This window comes from Babylonia areolata, chromosome 22 (genome assembly GCF_041734735.1).
Source record: "Babylonia areolata isolate BAREFJ2019XMU chromosome 22, ASM4173473v1, whole genome shotgun sequence".
Classification (NCBI taxonomy): domain Eukaryota; kingdom Metazoa; phylum Mollusca; class Gastropoda; order Neogastropoda; family Buccinidae; genus Babylonia; species Babylonia areolata.
In genome coordinates, this window is record NC_134897.1 from 14,397,807 (window position 1) to 14,415,139 (window position 17,333).

Sequence of the window (17,333 nt, forward strand, 5' to 3'; positions counted from 1 at the left end):
GTGTCTAACACAAGCTTCAATATGTCCACCCAGAATACATGCTTGTATAATCCATTTTGTTCATGCAATAGTTATCAGGCTGGATGATCTATTCTGGAAATGGTGCTTTTTTGTGTGTTGACTGTTGTGATAAACAGATTCAAGAGGCGTCAGTGTGTGGACTAATCCATTATATCCTTCACCACATTTGCTGAAAATTTTGTTCTAAAAATAATGTCTTGACCTGCACATAAACCCAATGTGCTACTCTGGCCTTGAGAGCATACCCCCAAAATTTATCTGTTTATTTTCACACTATTTTTTTCTTTTTTTTCTCTTTTTTTATATTTATGTATTTTTTTGTTACCAACACCAAGAGGTTTAAAAGGAGTGTGGGATGGCATTTGTTATGGTCCAATGATGAATGAAGGATCTGAAAAAAAATCTATGTGTGTGTGTGTGTGTGTGTGTGATATAGTACAACTGATAGTGATGGTTTTGATTTAGATAAGAGAATTTAAAGAACTGAAACACCCTCACCACTCTATCGAACCAAAATCCTTCCCTTTACTGTTTCAGTTCTTTTATCCAAAATTTAATCCATCCCTAAACCACAGCCCTTTACCACCAAGTGTACTTTTACAACTTGGTGCTGTGAGCAAGGATGTGTTAAATTATTTTAATATTTCTTATATAAATCACAGCCCCTTGCCAGTTGTGCTCTATCATATATATAAATGAATTGTCATATCTGAGACTACTGACACACGATGTAGGTGATGATAATGGTGTGTATGTGTTTGTGTTTGTGTACACACATGCAACACTGAAGAAAGAAACAACCGACGCACCACTGATCTTAACTGTATTTTTTTAACAATGCTGAGTACTGGCATGGTTTCCAGTCTCTGATCATCTGCAGAATAATGTCCACAGAATCTTCCATTGAGAAATGCATCATGCTTCTTAAATCACCAGTGTGACATTTTGTGACCAGATACTTCAATCCCCTTGCAGATGTAGTCAAGAGTTGTCTGTCAACATCTATTATGACTGCTTAAATCACCAGTGTGACATTTTGTGACCAGATATTTCAATCCCTTTCAGCTGTCGTCAAGAGTTGTCTGGCGTCACCTATCCCAACTGCTTAAAGCCTAGTTGACCACCAGGGACAAATCGGGGTTGTAAAGCTGTCAGTATCGATTCAAGTTCATCATGAAAAAAACAACAACCACCATACACAGAAACTGGAAAACAAAATCAGGCACAAGTACAGACATATTCATGCACATAAACCTAGGATATGCCACTGACGTTGATCGCCATTCCTGTCTTTATCCCAAACAATCACAAGGGTTTACTAAACGACATGCAGAATGGCTCTTTCGACATTGATCAAACACTTGTAGATTGATGAAATTTAGGTTGTTTTGTATACTCAATGCAATGTAAACATGTAATGTTACAATTATTGCACACCTTTTCAAACAGTAACAAATAAAGAGGCGGTTACATGGTATACAGTAAACACAGACATGTAGACAGTGTGTAGATTAACTTTCACACTATATTGTTCACACACGCCCACACAGACAACCAACAACATAAATGTACTCATATTCCTTGTACTTCCCAGTTCTGTAAAAGTTACTGATGTGATCAGTTTTGCTGTGGTCATGTTCTCCTTCTGAAGTTCACCAAAAATTCACCCATCAAATTGTTTTTAAATACACTTCTTTCAGACGCATCATTTCTTCCACAGCATATCTGCCAAGTCCTTTTCTGGTTATTTACTATTTCACAACATAACTGCCAAGTCCCTTTCTAGTTCTTTAATTACTATTTCACAGCCACTGAAGGAAACGTAACAATGTCCCTTTGAATAACACTGAACTCCAGACACTGTAAATGCATCAAGTCGCATGCTGACACGGCTTTCTCTACACCAATGATGGCCTCACAATGGTTGAGACAGAAGAAAGTCACAGAAACTGTCCTGAAGTCATCATATTTGTTGTCATTGTATGCTGCAGGTCATATCGCCGAGGTTTCAGTTGTTCCAACAGATAAGGTCACATCATCTGGGTTCCAGTAATTTCCATAGTTTTATGAATTCAAGTAACATCGCCGTGGTTCCAGTATCGTTCCCAATTATATAAAGGTTACGTCCCGAAGTTTCCAGTGAGTTTCCATCGTTACATACATTTCAGTCACATTGTTATGCCTCCAGCAGTTCTCTTGTCATGTGAAGGATACAGTTCCAGTTCCTTCCTTAACAATACAAAGATTATACCGCAAAGGCTCCAGTTGTTTTATTATCAAGTTATAAAAAGACAACACCGTAACAGTTATTATGCATTGAAGGTTATCACAATGGTTCCAGCTGTTCTTATAGTTAAATAAAGATCATACCGCAAAGGTTTCAGCTGTTCTATTATTCATATAAAGATTATACCTCAAACGTTCCAGCAGTTCCCATCATTATTATAATATATATATGGGATAAAACGCCAATTACAGTTCCAGATGTTCCCATATTACACAGTTATATAAAGGATAAAGCACCAATTAGGAATCCATTTGTTCCCATCATGCAAAGGTTATTCTGTCGACAAGATTTTTCTGTGTGGATATAATGCTTTTTCTTTTCTTTTTTCTTTTTTTTTTAACTATAAAGGAATGTATTTTGCCTGAATAGCAATGGAAGGTCAATAGGTATAGAGGGAAAATAAAATGCTTTCTATTGATGGCTATAAATGTAGGACTAAATTATCATAGTAGGAAATAACTCTGTGCGTGAAAAGTCTGAGGTGTCATGTGTTCAGAGAAAAACAGGAATGTCAAGTTCTGTGTCATCTGATCAAGGAATGTGGAATCTTTGGACCGAAACAATTATGGAATGCATCACACACACACACACATTATCATAAGCACTCTTATCCAATGACTTGTTTCCCGTCCCAAGCAATTTTCCCTCCAATCCTCCTCTAATATCACATAGTGAAAAGACATACACTGAAGAACAAACACCTCTCCGATGCCAACGTTCAAGGGACGCTTGTCGTCAGCCAGTGGTCAGATACACTGGAGTTCAAGGAGATCCTCAGGCCAGGACTGGACAGTCACTGCAGACGTCATGGTCACCTGCATACGTCACTCGGCTGAGGGTGGGTGATGACGTCAGTCCAGAGCTCCAGGGCTTCGGTTGAGACGTTCCGGTTCTGAAGAACTGTGGCGCTTGTACTGTGGGGACTGGACACACAACGGCACCAATCAACACTGCACAGTATCTGACAGCTAGCGACACAACGGTGCGTGTACACTTCGCACACTATGGCAGACAGCACGTGAACACAAGGCAGATTGATCAATCAACAAGAACTGCACCCAGCTTGAATGATGCTCACACTTCGCTTTTAGTCAGCGTTGTGGAACCATTTTGTGTGTTTCAACGAAAATGTGTATTGCCACAAACTTATGCACTGATAATAATCACCGCAACATCTAATCGTTACAGAGCATTACTGTCTAGCTGTTGAAATGTGTGGTAAACTCTCGGCCCGGATTATCTACTGATCAGATTTCTGAATGAAGCAAAGAAAGAGAAAACTATTAAACAACAAACAAGCATGATTATTAACTCTTAGCGAGACACTGAATGAAGCAAAGAAAGAGAAAACCATTAAACAACAGGCATAATTATCAACTCTTAGTGAGAAAAAGCACATAACTTAAACCATCGCTGTACAATGCTTTCCCATCATCGAACATGCAGGTAAATAAGTATCACAGAAATATAAACAAAAAACAAAACAAAAATCCCCCCTCCCCCCAACAAAAAAAAAAAGAAAGAAAAAAAATGGACAAAAAGCAACAAAAGCAATGGCTCTAAGTGATTGCCTATGTTTCATCACTACATGAACTTACAGTTGGGTCAACAGCAAAGTGAGAACTGTATGAGCAATGGTTTCTCCATTGCAGTGAGAAGTCATTTACAGTTTAGTCTTCTGTGAAGGACTATGACTCTCAAACAAGGAGGCAATTAAGATTGCACTGGCTCTAAGTGCTGCAGCCTTGGGGGCTAGTTGGCCTTTGAGAACAATCCTGTCCCAAAACCCTCCTGGCCAAGAGAGTGGGGATGTAACTTGGGCAAGACACTCTCCACTATAATCAAATTCTAACCCAGATAGTTGGGACAGCAGTTGCCTCCTGTGCTGTTCTGATGGTCATAGTCGGACAGGGCTGACTACCATACGTACAAGAACAGAGGTGAGTGAGAGTTGCAGAGACTCACGTTTCTGTGCAGCTCCTTGCTGAGCTCGGGGAAGTCCGGTCTGTACAGCGGGTCCTGTGACCAGCAGTCCTCTATCAACGTCTGCCCACACACATCACGTCACCACCACCATGACGTCAGCAATGACGCTTAATTAACACCCTGGGCCAGCAATTTTCTATCAATGTCTATGGACAGATATGAAAATTAATAATCATTACGTCAACCATGGCTTTACGTTACAAACGGGCAAAATCCTTTCAATGTCTGTGGACATAATATTGAGTCACAATTACGTCAAAAACAGCTTTACGTCACAAACGGGCAAATCCTTTCAATGTCTGCAGAAAGATGTGACGTCACCACTACGGAAACAATGGCTTTACGTCCCGAACGGGCACAACAGTTTTCGGCTTTCAATGTCTGCGGACAGACATGACGTCACCAGAACATCAACAATAACATGCGCTGCATCAGCATGGCATCACACTGACTCGACCTCAGATTCCGGGACCTGCAGTCTCATGTAAAAGTCTATGGACAAATATGGCATCGGAAACCAAAGCCTCTGACTGTTGCTGCTGTGTGTGTACATTGTTTATTAAAACATATCATCATCAGCGAGAGAAGAAAAAAAAAATCGTGAACAATTGTGCACCGTTTCTGATGTAACAATGCACCAGAAAACAAACATATACATACAATCATCACACCACTGAATAAACATGTAACAAACATACACATATAATCATCACACCACTGAATAAACATGCACCGTTTCTGATGTAACAATGCACCAGATAACAAACATACACATATAATCATCACACCACTGAATAAACATGAAAACAGCCATCAGAGCAGTGCATACACACAACGAAAGACAGACAGGTGGGGAGCGGGGTGGGGGAGTGTCGGGTGGGGGTGTTGCTAACGATATCAACATCGACTTTAAGTAGTCTTGGCTTGGCACGGGTGCTCACACAAGTCCGCTCACTCACACATCACCGACAGGCATAAGTAGTGCGCGCGCACTTGCGCAAGCATGAGGTGAAAAAGAAAAAAAACAACAACAATGTACGAATAAGTGACACTGAGACGAAACTGTGCGGCTCAACAGCAACACTTTATCTCGCCCAACACCGGCCTCTCTCCACCCACCCACATATATCACAGGTGCACGCGCATACACAAAACGTGTGTGTGCGTGTGTGTGTGCGCGCGCGCGCGCGTCACCTGCTTGTGTCAGTGTGTATGATTGTGTGCGCACCCGCGCGCGCGTGTGTGTGTGTGTGTGTGTGTGTGTGTGTGCAGTCATTCTTCAACGTCAATGCAGCAGAGAGGTGAACAAACATGTGGTTTCCTGCCACTCCGGGCCACAGTGGTGACACGGCTGGGTGTCGGCCTGAGTGCTGACGACAAGCGAAATGGAAAAGGTCTGTTCACATCGGGGGGTGGACTGACGCCGATTCAGTGTGTCACAGAAGCAAGGACAACTTGACTTGGGGGGAGGAGGGGAGGGGGGAGGGCAGCCGCCCCTTAACGGCCACATGCACGTGATGGGGTCTGGAATAGCTCTGTCAAGTCTGCTGTCTTATCGCCCGCAAAAATCTGTATGGAGTTCTGTTCGGTTAGACTTCTGCCAACACTACAACCTCCCGAGTTATCGAGTTTAATTCATTCGCTCGGCCCCATTTAGGCCATAGAGGATGACATTAGTGCGCTCTCTCTCTCTCAAACACACACAAGCATCATCTTTCTCTATAAGAGTGTGTCCCTCTCCGTCCCTCCCCCTCTCTCTTTCAATGATGCCGAACTGCTCGTTAGTTTGTCACAAACTACACAAGCATCTGCCAACGAAATCTGCACGTTTTTAAATTTTTAATTATAAATCTGAAACTGCGACTTGCGTTTGTGACTTTCTGTCATGAAAATGCCGGACAGTATTTCTGATTTCTACCCCCTGGACCAACTCTGTCTGTCTGTCCGTCTGTCTGCCTGTCTCTCATATTCTGGGAATGACCGGGGAAGACCGTCTAAGAGGAAGGTGCTGGTGGCGTTAAAGTTGAACTGACTGCGGTGTTGTTGGTTTTTTACAACCAGCTTCATCCTGGCATTAAAAAATCAGGAATGAGAAAGTCGGCTTTTTTCTCTCTCTCTCTCTCTCTTTTTTTTTTTTTTTTTTTTTTACATCGATTTCCTTTCTACTGAATCTCCTCCACTCCCCTACTCCTCTCCTCATGCTGCAATTGCCAAACTCTCTCTCTCTCTCTCTCTCTCTCTCGCCCCCACACCCCTCTCGCCCTCCCCATCCCACCCCACCCCACTCCTGCCGCGGCCAGGGGAACAGAGATAAGGGCAGGAAAAAAAAGAAGTGTGGTTATAAGCCACGATCGACCGGCTGTGTGTGTGTGTGTGTGTGTGTGTGTGTGTGTGTGTGTGTGTGTGTGTGTGTGTGTGTGTGTGTGTGTGTGTGTGTGTGAGAGTGAGAGAGAGAGACTTGTGTGTGTGTGTGAGACTTGTGTGTGTGCGTCCGAGCGTGTGCGCGCTCTCAACAGGAAACGTGAATTTCTTTATGGCCTTGTCAGCCCGGCAAGCTATTTCAGGCAGCAAAACAAGTCTGACTGAAACACAGTGTGCCAAGGACTGTCACGCGTTCTTTTCAAAAAAACCTTTGTTACTGAGGTAAACAGTGCCATTAATACCACCCTACGGCCTTCCAAAACAGCAAACAAACCTCGCTACCCTCTCCAAAACAACACACGAACCACCCTACCCCCTCCAAAACACACGAACCACCCTACCCCCTCAAAACACACGAACCACCCTACCCCCTCCAAAACAACAAACGACCCACCCTACCCCCTCAAAACATCAAACGAACCACCCTACCCCATTCAAAACAACAAAACGAACCACGCTATCCCCTCCAAAACAACAAATTTTAATGAACTCAGTATTAATTGATCAATCTCGGGTTTAAACCACTTTCAACAATTGAAGAAAAACTCTGCCAGTAACAGAATTTCATCAATTTCAACCAAAAACTAGTTTCGTAAATGGTATCCATCTGTCCATCCAAGTGTAGTGTCTATGTAAGTATTATACATTCAGTCTCGTTGTTCATCCTTTACATACATGAACTCAGTTAAAAAATATTATGGCTGCAGTTTTATCAGTAGTTTCTTCATCGAGAACTTTGCATGCACACACGTGTAAACCATTTCTCCCCGAAATGAGATTTTCTGCTGGTTTATACCCACCATAAACCATCATATTATGTTTAATTGTCTCATATCAAAACAGCTTGATTTGAGATACTGGGATATTGCCCAGTCGAGTGGAGGAGAGAGAGAGAGAGTGGGGGGACAGAGACAGAGAGAGACAGAGACAGAGAGAGACAGGGACAGAGACAGAGAGAGAGAGAGACAGAGTGACGACAGAAAGACTGAGAGAGAAGGAAAGAGGGACAGAAAGACAGGCAGAGTGGGACGGAAAGACAGAGACTAAAGAAAGAGGCAGACAGACAGACAGGCAGAGAGAGACAGACAGACAGACAGACAGAGAGATACTGCTCGAGGTTACAGGGGTTGCATGAACGATGAGAACAGCGCTATGAGCCGAGTTAAGCAGTTTCCAAAGTCTACGCTTAGACCTTGGAAACTTCTCCACATCAAGCATCCCCTGCTGTGCTAAAACCGCCCATATGCAAAAAACCCAGTCCCACTCCAGTAAAAGGTGCCTGTGGCACAGAGGATAGAGATGGGGGACGGGGGGGGGGGGTTGTTGTTGATAAAACCATAAACTGTATATTTCTATACTGTGGGGGACGGGAGAGTGGGGTGTGGGGCTGGGGAGTGGGAGGCTTCACCCAGGTGGGGTGCAGGGGGTGCGAGAGGGGGCGATGGGGTATGGTCAAGATTCAAAGACTCAAAAACTTTATTACTCAAGGAAAACGATTTTAGGCATCGCCTAGTCTTCCAATCTGTCCTTGTGACAACAATAACAATATTAACGATAACGACACAACAATAGTTTGTTTGTTTTTTAACACTGCTACATCTACTGCTACGACTACGAATGATGATAATCATCATCATAATCATCATTATCAGTCCCAAACAAAAGCGGCATCGACACGACAATGTCATGCTCAGATTTCCAGAGAGAGAGAGAGAGAGAGTTCTCGCAGTTTTATTCATGTGTACGTCACGCCAATTTTCCTCTGTTTTGTTCGACGACTGGGGAAAAAAAATCAAAACCACCTCACTTCCTGGTGTGGTGGAAATTAGAGGTGACCCAGGTGATTTGATCCTCCCATGTCAGACCAGACCCGTCCCTTGCCAACAGAGGGGAGAAAGCTAACGGAAATTTCATGGATCTGAATACATCGTAAATTATTATGTTTTCATACACGGTCACGCTCAACCCCCCTTTTTGTCTAACTTCATTTGAACCTGAATGAGGGAAGTGATTCAGATCAACACTGTTCGGAAAGACGCAGTGTTCTCTGTCAGTCCGTCTGCGCAAAAGAATTGCTGAGTATACAACATAACAATGATGATGATGATAATTATAACAACAACAATAATGATAATAAATATTATACAACACAACAGAATAGAATATATAATACAATATACTATCCTACAGCATGAATTTGCACGGTCGAAGAGACGAAACTCTCTCTCTCTCTCTCCGGCCCTCCCTCTTCTCCCCCCCCCCCCCCTCTCCCTCGGTCCCCTCCTCCTCTCTGTCTGCCTGTCTCTCAAAAACATTGTCAAATGAGTGAATACTTCCAGATCAAAGACAAAGCAGAATGAAGTGGTCCTGTTTATGAATGTATGAGATGAATGAGCAGCTTAAAAAAAAAGTAAACCGCGACAATGATCTCGATGTGAGGCCGTTGTAAACCACAGCCACTGCTGTGAAAAATCAATCACTGTGCACGTGAAACAGGTATCGATCTGTGCACTCGGCTGGGGTACCAGTCGGACATCAACCCCTCAACATACCAAACAACAGGACATGCGATCTTTGGATGAAATCGATGGAACATTTAGAACAATTTCTATTGGAGTGTATAGAAGGCACCATGGCAGTGTCAGGTGTTGGACGTTTGATCCAGTGTTCACCAGTGATCAGGGTTCGAGGCCCCGTTTCGGCATGGTGTTGTGTCTTTTGGGAAAAGGGCACTTTACTCCGATCTTCCTCACTGGGTCGGGGAGAGGTTAAAACGGCGGAGGGAGAGGACTGGGTCCCGTCTTCCTGTGCCGAGTCCTATACACACCAATGTGCAGTGATGGCCTAGAGGTAACACGTCCGCATAGGAAGCGAGAGAATCTGAGCGCGCTGGTTCGAATCCACGGCTCAACCGCCGATATTGTCTCCCACTCCATTAGACCTTGAGTGATAGTCTGGACGCTAGTCATTCGGAAGAGACGATAAACCGAGGTCCCGTGTGCAGATGGGGGGGAGTATAGCTACGCGCTCTCCCTGGAGAGAGCAGCCTGAATTTCACACAGAGAAATCTGTTGTGACAAAAAGAGAAATACAATACAATATGAGCTCACTGACCCAATGGTGGTGAAGGGTTATGGGACTTTTTTTTTTTTTTTTTTTAATCGGACTGTGTCCCACGTCCTGACTGAGACAGCACCAAAAAACACAACATACTCTGCAACATGGCCAAGTCTGGTGTTCCGTTTAATAAACACACACACACACACACTTTTATAACAAAGTTCAGCAAAGCTGTTAAATGCATATATGGAGAATCTATTTTCAGCAAACACGTACTCTTTGGGTGTCAGAGTCTGAAATCGGTTTTTTATTATTTAAAAAAATTTTTTTTTAACCAAACTTCTCGGAAAATTCTTGTGAATGTATTTTTGACAATTTCAAGATGTTATCTGCTATTGCAGAAGGTTTGCTGCATAGTCCAATAGGACATTTGTTTTTAGCTGTTATAGTTGTTTGATGTTAGCGTTTCCTTCTATATGCCGATGTCTCCCTTTATATGTTTTATTTTTTTCCAGTGCTCTGTATCTTTCCCCACCACACACACACACACATGCGCGCGCACACACACACATACACACACACCATTCTTCACCCTCTGTCCAATTGTGTTCCCACCACCACGCCCCGCCCCCCACAACCCCTTTTTGTTACCCCCGTCTAATATCACTTAAAGTGGAAGACGTTAAACTGAAGACGACGACTACAACAACTAGTACTACTACTACAACTACTACTACACACACACAATCAACTTGTTTGATCTACCCGTCAGAAAGTGCCACCAGACAGATCTAAAACGAGATTCACCATTTTGGGTGATAGATCTACTCTAATATTCTGACGTCATTTGTTGAACTCCTCTGGCAGTGTCTGACCGTAATCAGTGTTTGACGTGTCTGGCTGATGAAGTCTGGTCGACAGCTCTCATCATCTCTGTATTGCAGTGCATTGTATCAGTTTTTGGTCGTAACAGATTTCTCTGACGGGAAAATCGGGCTGCTCTTCCGAGTGTGTGTGTGTGTGTGTGTGATGTTAATTGGGGAGAGGGGAGGGGGGGATAACATATTCTGCTGGTTCTTTTCAATCATTTTTTTTTTAACCAACAGGGTTGTTAACTTCTGGAATAATCTGCCCAGTAATATTGTCACTGCAGGAATACTTAAACAATTTCATGAATTCGTTAGATGAACACTCGAAGGATAATGGCTTCCAAGTTCATTTCTCCATAGGAAGCTAGCCATAACGTACATTAGTAATTACACGCTCTTTAACAAAAAGTTAAAAAAGAAGACAGAAAAAAGTCTGAATGATCAGGCAAAAGACTGATAAGCCTAAAAGCCGTAACACTTGATGTGACATAATAATAATGGTATTATTTCTTCTTTAAAAAAAAAAAAAAAAAAAAAAAAGAAAAGGGAAAAAGAAAGTTACTTTTTGAACGAGCAACCGATAAAGAATGGAGGTGGAAAGGGCAGAAAATTCAAGCGAATTATTGATTACAGAAGAAGAAGATGAAGAAAAAATCATTATAAAGACGGGCGTCAAGATGCAAAAGATCGTTTTATCGTGAAAGAAATTTATCTATGAAAAATAAAAATAAAAAAAAGAAAAGAGAGAGAGAGAATCACTTATCAAAGCCACAGCCGATCAAATCCAATGAAAGAAAACAAGGGCCTGTGTCCAAGTGACCGAAAGGACCTCTGTGTCTGGCAGGAAGGGAAAGGAGAAAACTGTATTTCTGTGACCCGTACAATGCCCAAAAGGCTGGTGGTAATGGCTGTGGTTTTCAAGAGAGAGATGTGGCACTGGAAAAAATGATGCTTTTTTCTGTATATATTATTCTCTTTTTCTTCCTTTCTCTTGCGGCTCAAAGGATTTTACACGTGAAATCCGGGACATTATCAAAGAACAAAATATGTGTTCGTATATTCTTGTGTGTTGTCATTTTCGATGGATAATCTAGTGGGAATTACGCGAGTCGTGATTAAGTGTGTTGTTCTGTCTCTGACGATGATGAGCACGGAACATCTTTCCGGTTTGAATCAGGACAGCAGAAGTTGTGAGAGCCACTGACTGTGAGAGAACACGGACTGATCAGCAGCAAGAGGTTACTGTGACAGAAAAAAAAAATTGTAAAAAGAAAAAACGTACATCTCTCTCTCTCTGTGAGGTGGGGAGGGGACAGGTAGGTATTTGCATGTTTAAGTACAAGGTGTGTGCGTGCGTGCGAGTGATAACAGAGAGACAGACCAGTTCTCTCATCTCATCTCATCTATCCCTTGACCCGTGGGTGGGTCGTTGGGGCACCATGGATGACTGCCTGGTCAGCTCGCGCCACCTGCCTCGGTCCTCAGCGGCCCTTTGAGTTGTGGCAAATGGCAGGCCCGTCCACTCTTTGATGTTGTCCTCCCACCGCTTTCTCTGTCTGCCTCTCTGCCTCCTTCCTTGTACGGTACCCTGCAGGATGGTCTTGGCTAGGCCGTCTGATCGCGTTCCTTCACTGTGGTTAGCAGGTCTTTGAATGGGCCAATGGCGGTTTGGACTCTTCTTTTCACTTCCTCATTTGTGATGTGGTCTTTGTATGTAATGTTCAGGATCTTGCGGAAGCATCTCATTTCCAGGGCCTGGATTCTTCTCTGGAGTTCTGCAGTGAGGGTCCAGGATTCGCAAGCGTATAGAAATATTGAGAAGATGAGGGAGCGCATTAGTCTGATTTTGGACGAGAGGGAGATCTTTTTGTCCTTCCATATAGTCTTCAATCGACTCAGTGCGGCAGTAGTCTGCGCGATTCTGGACAGGACCTCTGGTTTCGAACCCTCGTCTGACACAATGGCACCCAAGTATTTGAAGGAGGAGACTTCTTCCAGTTTTTCACCGTTTACGTGCAAGTTGGACGTTACGCCTTGGCTGTTGTTGGTCATAACCTTGGTCTTCTCGGCACTGATCTCCATGCCGTAGGCTGATGATGTCTTGTCAAGTTTGTGCACGAGTTCTTCGAGTTCTTTCTCTTCTCCTGCCAGGCCATCAATGTCATCGGCAAAGCGCAGGTTGGTGATGACTCTGCCTCCAATGCTGACAGTTCCCACATGATCTTCCAGGGCGTCAGTCATGATCCTTTCAAGAAAGAGGTTGAAGAGAGTGGGAGAGAGTAGACAGCCCTGTCTGACTCCGACCGTGGTTCTAAACCAGTTACCCGTGCTACCATTGAAGAGGACTGCACTGGTTGCTCTTTCGTATAGGTTCTGTATGGCTTGGATGATGTCTTCACTGATGTTGAATTTGTGCATGGTGGCCCATAAGGCAGCGTGCCATACCCTGTCAAACGCCTTCTTGAAGTCAATGAAGACGTGGTAGAGGTCTCTTTGGTGCTGGAGATATTTCTCGCACAGCAAGCGCAGGTTGAAGATTTGTTCTGTTGTGCTTCTCCCTGCTCTGAAGCCGGCCTGCTCTTCGGCGATGATCATTTCTGCTTGCGGCTTCAGTCGGTTGAGAAGGACCTTTAGCATGACCTTGCTGGGGTGGCTGATTAGGCTGATAGTGCGGTAGTTTTTGCACTGTTGTAGATTGCCTTTCTTGGGGATTGTGATGACCAATGATTGTGTCCAGGTGGTTGGCCACTCTCCCGTCTGCAGGATCTTATTACAGATGGTGGTGAGGGCATCAATCACCGCTTCGCCTCCAGCTTGAATCAGTTCGGCGGGAATGTTGTCGACGCCAGCTGACTTCCCTGCTTTCAGTGTCTTCACTGCTGCCTCTACTTCTTCCCGAAGAATTGGCTGGCTGTCGTTGTTGGTTGATGGGGGACAGTTCAGAACTGAAGTGTTACCTTTGGTGTCATGGTTGTACAACTCGGAGCAATATTCAGTCCAGCGCTGTAGGATGTCTTTTTCTTCAATGAGGCATTTCCCTGATTTGTCCTGGATGGTGCTGACTCGTCCTTGCTTGGTTGTTGTCAAGTTTTTGACAGTTGCGTACGCTCTTTTTGAGTTGTTGGGAAAATTAATTTGCAGAGTGCTTCTCTCTGTAACCCTCCACTCTCTCCCCGGCGCCGCCCCCCCCCCCCCCCCCCATCTCTCTCTGTCTCTCCCTCTATCTCTCCTCTCCTCCCCACAAGACTGCAATGCATGAAAGTCACCAAGCGCAGACAGTGAGTGTGAGTTAGGAAAGTAGGGTCCTGGTGATGTGCTTACAGGGGTCAGTGTGATGCAGAACTTGCCCAAACAACACGGGTCCTACTGACTCTACATCGAAACCCAGAACCTTGTTGCGGGAGTCGAAGCTGAGCAACAGTCATACATCCACCCACAGACGACACCTATCTTCTGCACCTGGGTCGGAGAAGGTTTCTGCAAAATGACACACGGTCGGTAAATCGATTTTCCAAATCTCTGGCGTAGCATTCAGAGGAAGTAGACAAAAACAACAACAGCCCCCAATATCTCTGTGTGTGACATGAAGCAACTGTCAATTTCCACGTCTCACTGGGGGAAGATGGAGGAGGGATACGAGGGAGAGGGGCAATGGGACTGATTCCTGTATGGCCCAGTGTCATTCGCTTTCGTGTGCTTACACACACACACACACACTCGCTTGCGCGCGCGCGCACTGACGGACGCACAGAATGTCCGTTGTTAATAGTGCATAATTATTAAGTTCACGTGTCTGTCATGTTCACTGCACTGACAACTAAATAACAAACAAAAAGTAGTTTTCATTATTTATACAATGTTCAACTTTTATAAATGTGACATTGTAATTGCCGAGCTACGAATCAATGAATTTCTTCAATTAGAAGGAGAAATAGAGACAAAGGCATTTCAGTTCAATTCAAATGTGAGAACCGTTCAGACGTTACAAAAACCCACAGGATTTTTATGAGTGAAACTTACTACTGGAAAGTAACTGACTGGATGAAACACCTTTCGTTTCAGCAACAAAAGAAAAAAATCCTTTAGGTAAAAAAAATAAAACTACGATATATAAAACAGGGAATGCTGTGACAGGAAATGTTGAGTTTTTCAGAAACGCCTTGGTTGAGACAATGGAGCTTGGCTGAGACAATGAAACACTTCTTCTTCTTCTGCGTTCGTGGGCTGCAACTCCCACGTTCACTCGTATGTACACGAGTGGGCTTTTACGTGTATGACCGTTTTTACCCCCGCCATGTAGGCAGCCATACACCCCCACACACACACACACACACACTTTGCTCAAGTCTACATTATCGGGTGTTCCTAAGGAGACAACACAAAAGAGTGACGGGGAAATGACCTCGTTAAATCAGTCCTGATGACGACAGACGCTTGGAATGGCCTTACGATTATAACTGTCCTTTTCTCAACAGCCCACCAGGTAGATTAACCGGTAGAGGTTTACATAGAGGTGAGACACGCCCAGGTGTATGTGTCGTGCTGACGAAGTATTGGCAAACTGAATCGTCTGTCTGCGTCTCTCGCCAGCAGCCGGGAGTCCAAAAATACTGTTACATACCATACCAAGACACTGCCAGTCACTCTGTGTGTGTGTGTGTGTGTGTGTGTGTGTGTGTGTGTGTGTGTGTGTGTGCTGATCGGCTACAAGTGGCATAGGAACCAAAGCTGGCAGGAAGGTTGGTATAAACATTCACATTATGATGTTATGGTATCATGGTGAGGTCCAAGGTCAAGGTCATTACTGGGTTGGGGGAGGAAGAAGAAGAAGAAGAAAGAAAAAAAAGAGGGATACAGGCCATACTTACATCCAATTCAAATCAAATTTCGTCCTGAGACTGGTTAGGTGTACATTATGATCCCTAAAGAAACTGATAATCAGACCTTACAGGTCGAGGTCACAGCCTGGCATATGATATTGATATTGATTTATTTTGGGCAGAACGTCAATGCTATGTAGAATTAGAAGTCAAAGGTCACATATGTGTCTTTTTGCCAGATGTTCTAATTCACAGTGAGGGATTTTTTTCTCGTGATTCCTTTGTTGGATCAAGTGTATATTACAAGTGAGTTTTGAAGACTTTGCCTCTTTTGCTTCTTCTTCTTCTTCTTTTTTTTTTTAAGTACAGTGAATCTCGTGGCAGGCACGCGAATTTAATTATCATTCACCAACCGACACACAAACACACACACACTCTCTCTCTCTCAATGTCATTGTCTGTCTCTCTCCCTTTACTCTCTCTCTATCTCCCCAGATGTATTCAGACACACAAATGCGAATGTCGCTGCACTACCTCCCACATCCACCCCCCGACTCTCCTCCCCCTCCAACATCTCCCCCCCCCTCACCCCAAAGAGACGTGAAAAATGACATTTACCTCATGTCACACATACGGGATGGATTTGTTGTTTTGTTTACACCCTCTATCTGCTACAACAAAGATTCGTAATGTCGATTTACCTGTCGTGTTGTCAACCTGCTGAAAACGTATCTGACCTGTATGTATATGTATGTCTCAGTATGTGTATAAGCAACTGGGCCATACAGGGATCAGTCCCATTGCCCCTCTCCCTCTTATCCCTCCTCCATCTCCCCCCAGTGAGACGTGGAAATTGACAGTTGCTTCATGTCTCACACACACAGATATTGGGGGCTGTTGTGTTGTTGTTTTTGTCTACTTCCTCTGAATGCTACGTCAGAGATTTGGAAAATCGATTTACCGACCGTGTGTCATTTTGCAGAAACCTTCCCCGACCCAGGTGCTGAAGATAGGTGTCATCTGTGGGTGGATGTATGACTGTTGCTCAGCTTCGACCCCAGCAAGGTTCTGGATTTGGATTAGAGTCAGTAGGACTTGTGTTCGTTGGGCAAATAGGTCATCATATCATATTGACCGCTGCAAGAAGTAGAGTACCAAAAACCCACCATATTTGAAGTCTGCATTAATTTGATGGCCTGCATGTATTTCAGTGGAGTGGGAAGGGAGAGAGATAGTGTGTGTGTGTGTGTGTGTGTGTGTGTGTGTGTGTGTGTGTGTGTGTGTGAGGGAATGATGGGGGGTCGGGGGGTACTGAGAGAAGTACTCTGCAAATTAATCTTCCCAGCTGGTCTGTCTTTCAGTTAATGTCACTTGCATGCACGCACACACCATGTACTTAAACACACTCATGTGCTGTCCCCCACTCCAGCCCACCCCACCACACACAGAGACAGAGCTGGGGTGTGCGTTTGTTTTTTTGTTTTTTTTCTGTCCAGTAACCTCATGCTGCTAATCAGACAATGTCTTCCAAACAGTCAGTGGCTCTCAAGACTTCTGCTGTCTTGCTTTGGACCGGAAAGATGTTCCGAGCTCATCACTATTAGAGACAGAACAACATACTTAATCACGACTCAAGCAATTTCCACTGAATCATCCATTGGAAATGACAACACACGACAACGCAGGAACAGATATTTGTTCTTTGAAAATATCCCGGATTTCACGTGTAAAGTCCTTTAAGCCGCAAGAAAAAGAGAATACACAGAAAAAAGCACTATTTTTTCCATGCCACTTTCCCCCACACTCAAGTCTAGAATAACTACTAGTACTGTGAGCATTGTGCGGGTTACATTAGTACAGTTATTCCCC

At 44.0% G+C, this 17,333-nt stretch overlaps 1 protein-coding gene across 1 annotated transcript in view; it reads right to left on the reverse strand.

The window, feature by feature from the left end:
• Positions 1–303: 303 nt before the first annotated feature.
• Positions 304–17,333, reverse strand: part of LOC143297518 (uncharacterized) — a 75,167-nt gene continuing 58,137 nt past the window's right edge. Inside the window, exons 10-11 of the mRNA XM_076609918.1 lie at positions 4,274–4,354; positions 304–3,231 (exon numbers count right to left, since the gene is read on the reverse strand). Coding sequence (XP_076466033.1) covers positions 3,160–3,231; positions 4,274–4,354 — 153 coding nt within the window. The 3' untranslated portion in view covers positions 304–3,159. The remainder of the gene's footprint in view (positions 3,232–4,273; positions 4,355–17,333) is intronic.